Raw genomic sequence first — 14233 nt, forward strand, 5'->3', positions numbered from 1 at the left:
CAGTGATGTCAGTGATTTTTGTGGCTACTGATTTTAATAGACAGCTAGACACAGCAAGACACAATGGATACAGATAAACCATGATTGTTGAACAATCTCTCAAATTACAGCATTAGTGCCTATTCAGGCTGCTTTCCCTATGAGCAACTCTGCTTGGGTGATTCACCCATTAGGTATGGGCTGTATGTAGAATCAATTTTAGCTAAATGACTTTGATGACAACAAAACAGTAATATCCACTGTACACTAGAGTTTGAACTCTACTTGACATGTATGTATAGTCCCTGAATGCCCTAATGTGATAATACACTTTTTCACATTGTATCTGCCCAGCATCACTGAGAGGTGGTTGATATCATGGTACTCTGATATAGTCTGAGGAGGGGACAGATTAGCATCACCTAGTATGTGAGAATCCCAACTTCCCTCTCCAAATCTACACAGAATGAATTTCAGGCAGAGGTCCACGGCCCAATGCAGAAGAATAATTTCAATGAGCATTTGGCCAAAGATTTCTCAACCACTGGACACTTACCTTGGCCTTGGATCTGAAGAAAGACTTGGGGAAAAGATGGAAAGGGAGGTGGGAAGTCATGAGGCGTGGTCCTTCCTTATTGATTAATGTTAGATATCCGTCTTGAAACTCTATCCAGGGCGAGCGTTCCCAGAAAGGCACAGATTGGATCCATTTGGGATTTCCCTTGGTCTGAATCAAGCAGACAGTCTCAGTCAGCCAGTTAGTTCCTGAACAAGAAGGAAAAGTTATTGTCACTCATTTCAAGAGCACTTCTGAAAAGCCTTAAACAATATACAACCATACAGTTTACAATGTAGCTGTTTCCAAGCACAAAAGCATGTGGTATTTGCAATATCCACATCGTGTAAGTACAAAATATATTCTTCCAGAAGATTCAAAATACGTCACCAAACAAAACTGAGAATCTCAGCAAACCCCACCTGCCTATTGAACATTCCCTCCAGTCAAGAACCGTTCTGTTTCGGTGAATTCACCTATTCCAGATATTTGTCAGGTATGCAGTCATGGTATCTGTCCTTGAGACTGAAACATTTTATTTAATACAATGTCATTAAGATGCATCCATCCTGCACTGTATGTATTGGTAGTGCTTCTCCTTAGCTTAAATAAATTTCCTGTGTCTATTTACCATACACACATGTATTTGTGATTATATGCTCATTTGTCAATGAGTGTTTCTCTAGCATTATTCTCTGGGCTATTATCTGAATCCTTTTCCTGCAGTCCACTGCCCTTAGATTCTCCATGTTATTGCCCTTTGATGTTGGCAACCTAATACTTTTTTTTAATTTCATAATTTAATTTAATTTTACATATCAGCCATGGATTCCCTTCTTTTCCTCCCTCCCATCCCCCCGGGGCACCTTTCCCCCAGCACACACCCCCCCATTCCCATCTCCTCCAGGGCAAAGACTTCCCTGAGGACTGAGATCAACCTTGTAGATTCAGTCCAGGCAGGTCCAGTCCCCTCCTCCCAGGCTGAGCCAAGTGTCCCTGTATAAGCTCCAGGTTCCAAGCAGCCAGCTCATGCACTAAGGACAGGTCCAGGTCCCACTGCCTGGGGGCCTTCCAAACAGTTCAAGCTAATCAACTGTCTCACTTATCCAGAGGGGCTGATCCAGTTGGGGGCTCCTCAGCTATTGGTTCATAGTTCATGTGTTTCCATTCGTTTGGCTATTTGTCCCTGTGCTTTATCCAACCTTGGTCTTAACAACAATTGGACTCCTGGAGCTCCACCTGGGGCCTGGTCGTGGATCTCGGCATCCGGTTCTGTAAGTCATTGGATGGGGTTTCTAGCACGACAATTAGGGTGTTTGGCCATCCTATCACCAGAGTAGGTCAGTTCAGGCTGTCTCTCGACCATTGCCAGTAGTCTATTGTGGGGGTATCTTTGTGGATTTCTGTGGGCCTCTCTAGCACTTTGCTTCTTCCTATTCTCATGTGGTCTTCATTTATCATGGTCTTTTATTCCTAAAATTTTTTTTTTTGTTTTTTGAGACAACGTTTCTCTGTGTAGCTTTGTGCCTTTCCTGGAACTCACTTGGTAGCCCAGGCTGGCCTTGAACTCACAGAGATCCGCCAGCCTCTGCCTCCCGAGTGCTGGGATTAAAGGTGTGCGCCACCACCACCTGGCGCAACCTAATACTTAACCGGCTTCTGCCATCCACCACACTCCTCCCCCAATGACCATGATGCCTATTTTTTTTCCTTGAGTTTTGAGACTCTCGTCTACGTGAAGAAGGTCCATGGTAATTCTTCTACCTGACCTTGTCCTCTCCTCCACATATTCTTACATTCATGCCTTTTTTCTTGATGCTATTTTATCTGTTTATTCTCATCATTATCTCTCTTCCACACAGAGAAAAACCAATACCAGAATCTGCTTTAGGAAACACTGTCATTGCTCCTCTGACTACATTGATTAGGTTAGACTTTTTCCTCTGAGTGGAAATGCTCTCAGATACAGCTCTCCAAGCCCACAAACCATGGAACACATGAGATATATAAAGCATTCCATTCACCACCTAAATAAAGGATGATTAAAGCCCAAAACTTCCACAGACAGTTCAGGATCATTCTCAGTGATGTTCCTTACCTGATTTAGGATAACTCACTATGACCGTGTCTTCATCTCTGATCACAAACTTATCACGGCTTCCTTCAATAATTTCTCTTTTATGCGCTATAGCAGCGAAAGGTATTCCTTCAAACCAAAAGTAGGCTGACATCCCAAAACCTCTGTCTTGATGCTGTGAGAATTCCAGCATTGACCACTTGTTCAGCTTAAAGCAAATGCTGAGAGGTAAAATTTATAGTGCAGGCAAAAAAATCATTAACATCCCAAAGTTTGTACTGAAATGAGCTGCTGATAGGAATAAACACAGATTGTATTTATCAGTCAAAGGTTGCTGTATTAAGCAACTGTGAACTTATTCAGAGATGATCTAGAGAATTGTGAACCTGAGGTTATGACCCCAAACCAGAAACTCAATAACAAGTACTTAGACATTAAAATAAGGCTTAGTTTAAAATACTTTCTAATACAATTAAGTATTCACAATGATTTCAAATGTGCAAAAAATTTACAGAGACCATAAAAATTTTGCCCTGAAAAAAAGTTGTCATGTACAATCATTTTTTAAAGTAGGGATTGTTTTTGATAAATATAGTGCCTTCACTGCACCTCAGCCTCGATTTTTCACCTCCATTGCCTTCCTCCCTTTCCCATATTCATGATCCTTTCCTTAATTTTCAATGCTATGTTTATATGATCACACATTTACATAACATATAGAGTCCATTTAGTTCTGTTTGTATGTGAATGTGTCCTTAGATGAGCACTTGGGATTGAACAACCAATATGGGATTTCCCCTCCTGAGGCAGTTGAATCTACCTTTATTGACCTGTTTTTTGTTGTTGTTTTTTATCTAGGGATAAGACAATGTAAAATTTCCTCTATCACTATTTGCATAACTGGTGCCGTTGTGGTGGTTCATTTGGGTAAGTATACTGGTGAGAGATCAAAGATGTATTGCTCTGTAATGGCTGTAGGATAAATCCTATCAACAGATATCCTTAAGCTCTGTGTTTTTCGCAAGCCTTAGGTAGATGGGATTCATTGTAAAAAAAAAGTTTTGAAACTCTGTGGGTTTGGTCCTGGTTTTTGGCACCAAAATATAAGTAAGTTTTGCAACTCTGTGGGTTTGGTTCCAGGTCTTGGCACCAAAATATGAATTTTGCAACTCTGGGGGAAAGGTATCTTTACTACTTAGAGAGTCAGGTGACACCTTGAGCTGCTAGGTCAGCCCTGACAGCAGGAGCTGCAATGAGAAAGCTCAGCCCTAGAGGGTGAGGTATCTGGGATACCTCAAGCTGCTAGGACAGCTCAGCCCTGGAGGCATCCCAGATACCTTGACTTGCTTAGGACAGATCAGCCCTGGAGGGGAAGGTCTCCCAGATACCTTGAGCTGCTAGGACAGCTCTGAGGGCTGGATCTGAATGAGACAGCTCAGCCCTGGAAGGGAAGGTATTCTGACTTCTCAGGAGAGCCAGGCCTGGAGCTTATAGGACAGCTCAGCATGAAAGGGTGAATTAAGATCTTCACACCTAAAACGCTTTTGAGAAAGGAATTTATTTGGGAAAGAGGAGTCCAGTAGAGTGGCTGCCTCTAACAGGGTTTAGAGAATTGCCCACAACTGAACATGCAGGGTGCTCTATATAGAATATCTTGGGGGTGGAGTCAACCAAAGATTGGTTAGATTTTTCTGCTCAGGGATTGGTTAGTTTTATGGGTTAGGGGCAGAGTTAGCCTTGATCTCAGAGCCAAACTGTGTTTTTATTTTACTGGCCTTTCTTAGCTTTTTGACACTAATTCTAAGGCTAGGGCATATTTCTTTCACTGACTCTGATTCTAGGGACCAAGAGTGTTTCTTTGGTAATGGTTTCAGACTCAGGGTATGTTTCTTAGTTTCTGGGTTTGGGGAGAGTTTTTCTTTCTCTGGCTCAGTTCCCAGACCCAGGCTGTGTTTCTTTCCCTGGTTCTGGGCTCCAGGATCAGGTTGGGTTACTTTAACCAGCCCCTTTTCCCATATTCACTGCAGATGCATCAACTGGAGTTGGGTACTTTACAGTTGATTATTTGTGGAACTTTGTGATAGTCTCCATATGTTGCAAAAAGAAGTTTCTTTGATGAGGCATGAGAACTATATTTATCTGTGTGTATAAAGATAGGTATTTAGAAAACAGCTGGAAAGTATGCTGGTTAGTTAAACTGGCAGCAGCAGGTTCACCTCTTGGGTCTATGCCCTCTCCATGCCTAACTGGTTGTCTATGTTTACAGTACCAGACAGGGCTCACCTCTTGTTGAGTGTGCTTTAAGTCCAATTAGACAGCCCTTGAAACCTCTGGATAGGTCTAGTGATTGATCCTTTCCCTTTGCAGCTTTTCACTTTTGAAAGCCACTTTTCAGGAAAGAGGTTCCAGGTCAGGTTCAGTTCAATTCCCCAAACATCTGTGTCTGAAGTGCATCGAGACTTTAGCAAAAGAATTAAGTTTTCAAATTCTGAGACAATCAAGGGCAACATTAGCTGATAGTGTTTTAGAAGTCTCATGGATTGCCCTGACCAACAACTTAAAGGGAGGTTTCTCATGCATGGTACTTGGATATATATATATATATATATTCCATGGCACTTGGGGTAATATGATCACTATTAATGGCATAAATTTTTTAAAAATACATGGTAATACATGCATATTATATGTGATTTTAGGTAAATATGGAATAATAAGATCATCTCTGTCTTTTTAAACATGCTTAGTAGTATGTATCCCTCCTTCCACTCTGTCAATCTGTATTGTACTCTGTGACCCTTCATCAGTTAAAGCTCCCATCTATTTATTCCATATCTCCCTTTGTAGTACCTGCATGCTGTTCTAGTATTGAGAGATGCTTTACCAATTGATCCCATTTTGCTTTCTTGGTTCTGCAGTTGCTTGAGGTAATAAACTTGCATCTACAGGTTCAAAGTCAGAAAGCACAAATAAGAGAGAATATTTAATATCTGTGTCTGTGTCTGTATTATCACATTCAGTATAATATTTTCTACTTAAACACATTTACATGAAAATTTCATTAATTCATTTTTCTCCATTCCTGAATAGGTATACCATTGTATACATGTATCATGTTTTCATTAGTAGTTCATTGGTTGAAAGACATTTAAGTTGTTTTACTTTCTTATCTATTGTGAACATGGCCAAGAAAGTATTTGTGAAATAGAATATCAAGTTCTTTAAACAATTCCAAGGAGATTTGGGCCTTGTGATAAATTTTCCACACTGATTTCCAGAGTGGCTCAACTAATCTCTAGTGTTTCCTATCCCACTAAAAGTGCATGAGGGTTCCCCTTTGCCTACACCTTCTCCAGCATTTATTCTCATAAGCATTTGTTGTTTATGGGTTTTGGAATGATAGTCATTCTTGCTGAGTAAGATGAAATCTCAAAGTAGTTTCAATTATCATTTTCTAATGTTTAAATATGTTGACCAATTTAAAAGATATTTCTTAGCCATAGACATATTAATTTCTTCTCTTGAGAACTTTCTGGTCAGAGATGTCTCCAAGATTTAAATAGATCATCTCTTTCATGTGACAGTTCTGTATTCCTTAATTTTTTCTTATAATTTTATTTAAAATTTTTGCATGTAATATATTTTGATCATAGTTTACACCATACTGCAAAGCCTTTCAGATTATACACAATTGATTTTATTCCTCTCTCAGTAAATCAAAAACAAATAAAAGTACAGACAAACAAAAAATGAAACCAAACAAAATTAAAATGATATACTTGCCTAGACACACCAGATGGAGTCTGTTTTGTGTTGGCCCTATTCACCTGAGTGAGGGCTGACATAGAATATGGCTGACACACCCAATGACACTCCATTGGAGATAACTTAATTTCCCTTTCTAGAACGTATCAATTGCATATTGGTTCTTGGTTAGGAGTGAGAATTTCTGTCCAAATGTCTTTTTCTGTGCTGAAATTTTTGTCTCATATAACATGTGTAACTTGTGCATGCTGTTAGTCTGTATGAGATTCTGTATGCACTAGCCTTCTTGTGTCTGGAATGTTCTGTAAACTTGAATTTATCCAATAATTCTGGCTCTTACAATCTATCCATCTCCTGTTCTTCATGGAACCCAGTGCCATGAATAGATGAGCTTTATGTAGATATCTGGTTTGGAATGGTTGATTCAAGTTTCTCACTTTCTGCACTTTGTCCAGTTGTGATCTCTGTGTTAATTAAAATCTACAGCAAAATGTAGCTTCTCTGATGACAGTGGTGTGATGCCCTGATCTATGGGTATAGCAATATATCATCAGGACTAATTTTATTGCTGTTTCACTTAGCATAATAATAGTTATAGATTTTTCCATAAGTCCAGGAACAATCTAGGATCAGGTTTGGGCCTCATTATCACTGTCAGATGTGGATTCCATCTGATGGAATTGGATTTAAATCCAGTAAAAATGGTGTTTACTATTCCCATAATATTTTTTTCCATTAAACTACCAATAAATCTGGAAGTTAGGTTGTGGGATGTTCTGTATGGCAAATGTGTTGCTAATTAGTCAATAAATAAAACACTAATTGGCCCTTGGCTAGGCAGGAAGTGTAGGCGGAACAAGGAGGAGAATAAAGCCGGGAAGTGGAAGGCTGAGTCAGAGAGACACTGCCAGCCGCCATGATGACAAACAGCATGTGAAGATGCCGGTAAGCCACGAGCCATGTGGCAAGGTATAGGTTTATAGAAATGAATTAATTTAAGCTGTAAGAAAAGTTAGCAAGAAGCCTGCCACGGCCATACAGTTTGTAACCAATATAAGTCTCTGTGTTTACTTGGTTGGGTCTGAGTGGCTGTGGGACTGGCAGGTGAGAGAGATTTGCCCTGACCATGGACCAGGCAGGAAAACTCTAGCAACAGTATGTCACTTGTATAGGTCACAGGATTTGTAGATATATGATATTTATGATTGTTTTTCTCCTCCTGTAGTGTGCACAGTACCTTCTAGTACTGTTAATGATAATCAGTAGAGATGAAGCTTCTTGTTAGATATCAACTCAGTTTCTCCATGGTGAATAATATAAGTTATGTTCTGTCTTCAGGAATAGGACCTTATCATCAGGTTGTGGAAGTTAACCAATAACATTGACAACAGCCTATAATATTTGGGGGTGTCTATGGGACGCTTTTTTGCCAACTATTCAAAAGATGAAAACCAATTCCTGATACTATAGGTTTTACTTGACAGCATATAAATTCTAGTTGGGACATGATCATTCCTATATGTCATAATAAAATTTGAATCATTTTATTTACTTTAGAAAGCATCTGAATTAGTGGGTTTTCATATGGCTTTTCAAAATATATATTTAGTATCAATTTTAGGAAACACTAGCCCCCACAAGTTGATTAAAATTTGATCTTGCCTATTATTTTGATATCGCACAGGATTTTAGTTTGGAGAAATATTGAAACTAACATTATAGAGTATATGCCATGACAAAAAGTGTCATTTTGAATACTTTCTAACTAATTATAATTATCTGATATGAAATTGTGGTGGTTTGAAAGAAAATGACCAACAAATGGAGTGGTAATATTAAGAGATATGACTTTGTTGAAGTAGGATTGCCTTTGTTGGAGGAAGTGTGACATTGTTGGGGTGGGCTTTGTGGTTTGGCAAATGCTCAAGCTACTTCCAGTGATTCAGAGCACATTCTGTTGCCATTGTATAAGATGTGAGGATTCACGATTCAGTATTGTATCTGTCTTCTTGCTGCATTTCATGCCACCCAAGGATAATGGGATAACCCTCTGAAGTGTAAACTAACCACCCATTAAATATATTCCTTTATAGGAGTTGCTGAAGTCATATTGTATCTTCATAGCAATAGAAACCTATCTAAGAAACAAGTCTTAATTGTGATGGGTGAAGAAACAAGATATTAGGCCTGTGAGAAGTAAATATTCCATTGATTTTGTGGAAAATCTTCTCACTTATAAGAAGACCATAATATGGGAGAAGCACAATGTAGATCAGTTGTTAAGAGTACTTGTAATTCTTCCAGAGAACACAGATTCCATTCTTGTCACCCATATGTCACTCTCAACCATCTGTAACTGCAGTTCCAGGGAATCCAATAATCTCTCCTGGCTTCAACAGGCACTCAAAATACATGAGGTACACAGATAACCATGCAAGTAAAACACTCAAAAATAAAAGTAAAATAAACTTGAAACATCTTTTTAAAATAAGAAATGAAATTAGAATTTTGACAAAATTTTACTATGGATTTTCTGTGCTTATTTAATCATATTCATAATATTATATTTGTCAATCAGGGAAGAGTGTATTGCTGGAGAGTGTCATCCCAGTTCATGTTGTTCATTTTAGGTGCTTCCTTTAAGTCTTAAATATTTACTGTAATTAATTTCACTTCCTTTTTCAGGACTGGTCCCAGTATAGTTTAATCTATTGTTAAGAGTATTATTTTCTTATTTATTTCAAAATGTTCATTGTTATTTTAAAAGGTCATGGATTTTGTGCCATGCTGTCTTGTGGAAAGTAGTGATACGGTCTAAGTGTTTTCTGGAGGAGTCCATAGAATCTGTGATATGCGGGACCATTTTCTTTCAAACCACCACAACTTGGTGTCAGATGATAACAATTTGTTAGAAAGGAATTCAAAATGATACTCTGTTGTTATAAGATGTATTCTGTAGTGTTACTTTCCATTATTTCCTCAAACTGAAATTTTGAAGGGGAATCATCTGATTATTTTTCTACTCATATTCTTTTATATATTTCTGTTCTTTTTGTCAAAATCTTGAGTAGTGTATAAAATATAATCAATTATATATATATATATATATAAATATTTAAAAATATGCACACATAAACAGGCATTCACACATGTATTGTTATACATCCATGCATTAAAATATAAATCAAATATTGTTAAAACATTGGCCAATCAAGCTGTAATCATGGAGCAGAACAATAAAATGCAGCAATTTCTTCCATGAAAGATCTATGAAAAACCTCAGTATAAGGAATGTCTCTGAGTGAAATCACTAGGCATCTTTTCAGGACCTTCCCATCCCAGAGCACAAAGCCCCCACCCAAGAATCACCAGCCGTGGTGACAGTCAGAGTTCTTTGTTAATATGCTAGTATAGAGTCTTAAAGCCATCCCATCTATGTTGACAATACATGTAACATATGTGGCCTCTGAACATGAATGACTACGAGCAGGCACTGAAAAAGAATCTTTCATTTTGCACTGTTGAGGGAGCCACCAATCTGAAAAGACAGCAGGTTAACAGCTTAATGCCTGCTGTTAATCATATCATCAGCCAGCTAACCTTCCCGATGAGTGGAGGATAATGGCCATTCCACAGATCAAGTTGTCAGTGGTCTGTCAGCATATTTCTGATGTCTGTTTCTCTCTTTATCATTACAGGGATTATTCTTTCTTTCTCTAGATGTCTGAGTTAATGGCGTTTTTAAAGTGCTCATTCTAATTTCCTTCTCAACCTGTTTGTCAATTGTATATAGGAAGGCTACTGATTTTCTTGAGTTGACCTTGTATCCTGATATGTTGCTGAAGGTGTTTATAAGCTGTATTAGTTCCTTGGTTGAATTTTTGGGGTCACTCATGTATACTACCATGTCATCTGCAAATAGCGAAAGCTTGACTTCCTTTCCAATTTGTATCCCCTTAATCTCCCTATGTTGTCTTATTGCTCTGGCTAGAACTTCAAGTACTATATTGAAAAAGTATGGGGAGAGTGGACAGCCTTGCCTTGTTCCTGATTTTAGTGGAATCGCTTTGGGTTGCTCTTCATTTAATGTGATATTGGCTATTGGTTTGCTGTAAATTGCCTTTATTATGTTTAGGTATGTTCCATGTATTCCTGATCTCTCCAGGTCCTTTATAATGAAGGGGTGTTGGATTTTGTCAAATGCCTTTTCAGCATCCAATGAGATGTTCATGTGGTTTTTTTCTTCTTTCAGTTTGTTTATATGGTGTATTACATTGACGGACTTTTGTATGTTGAACCACCATCCCTGGGATGAAGCCTACTTGATCATAGTGGATAATTGTTTTGATGTGTTCTTGGAGTCTGTTTGCCAGTATTTTATTGAGTATTTTTGCATCAATGTTCATGAGGGAGATCGGTCTGTAGATTTATTTCTTTGTTGCATCTTTTGTTGCAACAGGGTAATTGTAGCCTCATAGAAGGAGGTTGGTAATGTTCCTTCTGTTTCTGTTGTGTGGAACAATTTAAAGAGTATTGGTATTAACTCTTCTCAGAGATACATCACCCTTTACAATAGCCACAAATGATATAAAATACCTTGGGGTAACTCTAACTAAGCAAGTGAAGGACCTATATGACAAGAAATTTAAGTCCCTGAAAAAAGAAATTGAAGATGATGTCAGAATATAGAAAGATCTCCCATGCTCATGGATAGGCAGCATTAACATTTTCTCTTCACAAGTATCATAGGTCCTGCTTGTTCAGCAGTTCAAGGGGATGGTATTGGGACCTAAGATCATTAACTGAATGCAATTAATCTGTTCTTGAATGAAGGCAATTACTCTATTAATAAGGCAAGGGCCAAGTGTAAGCAAAAGGAGCAAGATCACTAAAGGTCTTGATAAGGCAGACACCAGGGTGGTTAACCAGGGGGACCAAATGAACAAATACTCATACCATCCAGCTTCCACACAGATGTTCTGATCTCTATCATTAATTTGTTTTCTCAAAAAGACCATTGACTCTCTAATTACCCCAGAATGATTGACATAGAAACATCATTCTTCCCCCAGAGCAACACACAGGCCTTCTTGTTGCATGAAGAGGACGTCCAGACCTCTTCACTTTTGCAAAGCAACTTCAGCCAGAGAATATAAGAAAGTTTCTAATTTGAGTACACACTATTCTATGTTATTTTGTTTTTGTTGATTTTGTTTTTTTTCGAGACAGGGTTTCTCTGTGTAGGTTTGGAGCCTATCCTGGATCTTGCTTTGTAGACCGTTCTGGCCTCAAACTTACAGAGATTCACCTGGCTCTCCCTCCCAAGTGCTGGGATTAAAGGCATGCACCACTACCGCCTAGCTTATTCTATGTTTTTAAGATCTTAAAAAAAAACCCACTCCCATTGCCCTGGCTATGCCCAGTCCTACCAGGAAAGAGAGTAAAACAGCTGTTTCTCCAATGACCTGCTTTTCCCTGGCAGGAATATTAGATATGGCCAGTTCCATTTGGACCACTTTATAGTATTTCATGTTGGGGAATAATTGGACCATCACACAAAAACATCGTCCTGTGTTAAGGACTGCCCCATGGATTCAGGGTGTGATCCTGGAAGTGCAAGCCCACCATCCAACAGAGGCTAAATAGAGAGTGTTGTTTTATATGGTGATGGTCTGGTAACATAAATCTGCTGAGGCTTGCTTTCCAATGGACACCACACATATTCTCATAAGCTTCACCTGCTGTAATAAAATCTTACCCTGTTTTCCCCAAGGGCAGGATGCTGGGGAGACTGAGATGTAATCACCAGTTATTGCAACACCGGTATAATAAGGGGATGTGTATTTAGACAAAGTCAGCATTCTTACTCAAGTCAGATTTAGAGGCATTTATCACCTGGAAGGTTTTTATAAACCAAGTTCCATAAATGATGTTGACTGTATGAAGAATCTTGACCCTGAGAGGTGGTTCCAAAGTGGATTACTGGTGTCTGGACCCCTCCAAGGAGTCTAGTGGCAGGACCCTCCTGTGGTACCAGGACTGGACTGTATCCTATTGCCACAGGGAGAAGGGTTGTCTGAAACTCTAATCTAATGGTGAAGAGGGGCCCTGTGATCAGTCCCAGATAAGGTCCAGGGCCATCATAGATGTGGATACCCCAGATCTTACCAGTGGTCCATTCCTCTGTCTGATTTTGTTTTCCCCTCTCATTAAATTCTATCCTTATATTCACCTTATATTGCATTGAATCTGCAACCACTGTCATATAGACTCCATTGGACTGTGATCAAATCATCTCATGATGGCTGTTTCCTTCAGATAGATTCCATACTCACACATTTTCAAGGGGAATAGAAGTAAGACTTGGTTCCCCACATTGTTGAAGCCAGGACTTTTCAGTCTTGTGTCCAGGCAGACATAAAATCTACTCTCTCAGTTGGCCCCAGTCTTGGTGGGACAGAAATAAATCCTGCACCTCAAATTCTAGAGGTGGGAACCAGGTCCCAGGTGGAGCCATAGCTGATTCTTGTTTGAGAATTTCTCCATAGGGTGTGTCAGTGACAGTTCAAGTGAATTCTCCAGGTTGTTGTGGATTAACGGGAAACAGAGTGGCAAAGGATATCAGTGCCAGCAAAACCCAGGATCTTCATGATGGAAGTTGGCAGCTTCAGTGGATTATCTTGATGCTAGAATCTCCAGCCTGAGGAGTCTCTTTCCTGTGATGGTTCTGTGGCTCCCGCTGTCTCTGGATTGGCTGGCCTCACATGGGTGTGATGAATTCAGGTGGCAATGCTGTCTAACTTTAGGGCTGTTGGAGTTGTCAGGATCACAGTGTGTGGCCCCTTCCATCACAGCTCAAGGGTCTCCCTATAATGTCTCTGCAGGAAGACCCAGTCTCCTGGCCAAAACCCATATGGCATGGGTGACAGAGCTGTCTCATAAATGGCCCTCAGGTGGGACCCTATGTCTTTTTATTTAAATAATATTGTATTTTTTTCCATTTTTCTTTATTAAGAAATTTTCTACTCACTCTACATACCACCCACAGGTGCCACCTCCACTCTCCTCCCATCTCCCAGCACTCCCTCCCAAGCCGTTCCACATACTCACATTCCCCAAATCAAGGTCTCCCATGTGGAGGCAGCAGAGCCCATCACACTGAGCCTAGGCAGGTCCAAGCCCCTTCCCATTGTACCAAGGCTGTGGCTCTCATAAATAAAGACATAGGGTCTGCCATCCAAGTACTAACCAGGCCTGACCCTCCTTAGCTTCCAAGATTAGACGAGATCAGGGTGGTAGACCAGGTGCCAGGCTGAGCTCTGGGAATCCAATTGATGAGAGAGAGGAAGGATTCTGGAGGCGGGGGACGTCAAGATCATGATGGGAAGAATTACAGAGATGACAGGCCACACTATTGGAGGCCCATGAACTGTAGACTAGTAGCTATGAAGCCCCCATGGGACTGGACAAGGCCCTCTGGTATGGAAGATGGTTGTTTGGCTCGAACTGTTTGGGGAGCACCCAGGCAAGGGTATCGGGATCCATCCCTGGTGCATTGGCAGGCTTTTGGGAATCCAGTGCCTGTGGTGTGGTGCCTTGTGCTAACTCACTTTGAAATCCTGTTTGGGAGGCCCCCCCCTATTTTGCCTAAATCTGAGCTTTTTAAAATCTGAGCTTTTTCCTGCATTTGGGGCCTCCCAAACAGGATTTCAAAGAGAGTTAGCCACAAACTATAAGGTGAGTTAAGAACCCTGTAGAAGACAAACGGGAGGAGAGCCACCCAGTCATTGCCAATTTCCATGGTTAATTTGGTAAGGGTATGTTTTAGGGTCCTGTTTTTGTACTCAACCTGACCT

General features: G+C 39.9%; 1 protein-coding gene across 1 annotated transcript in view; it reads right to left on the reverse strand.

The window, feature by feature from the left end:
* LOC131901273 (alcohol sulfotransferase-like) overlaps positions 1-2886 on the reverse strand; it is a 31573-nt gene extending 28687 nt beyond the window's left edge. The window contains exons 1-2 of the mRNA XM_059252485.1: positions 2634-2886; positions 536-744 (exon numbers count right to left, since the gene is read on the reverse strand). Of these exons, the coding sequence (XP_059108468.1) occupies positions 536-744; positions 2634-2805 (381 nt within the window). The 5' untranslated portion in view covers positions 2806-2886. The remainder of the gene's footprint in view (positions 1-535; positions 745-2633) is intronic.
* Between the last annotated feature and the right edge of the window lie 11347 nt (positions 2887-14233).

This window comes from Peromyscus eremicus, unplaced genomic scaffold (genome assembly GCF_949786415.1).
Source record: "Peromyscus eremicus unplaced genomic scaffold, PerEre_H2_v1 PerEre#2#unplaced_67, whole genome shotgun sequence".
NCBI lineage: Eukaryota > Metazoa > Chordata > Mammalia > Rodentia > Cricetidae > Peromyscus > Peromyscus eremicus.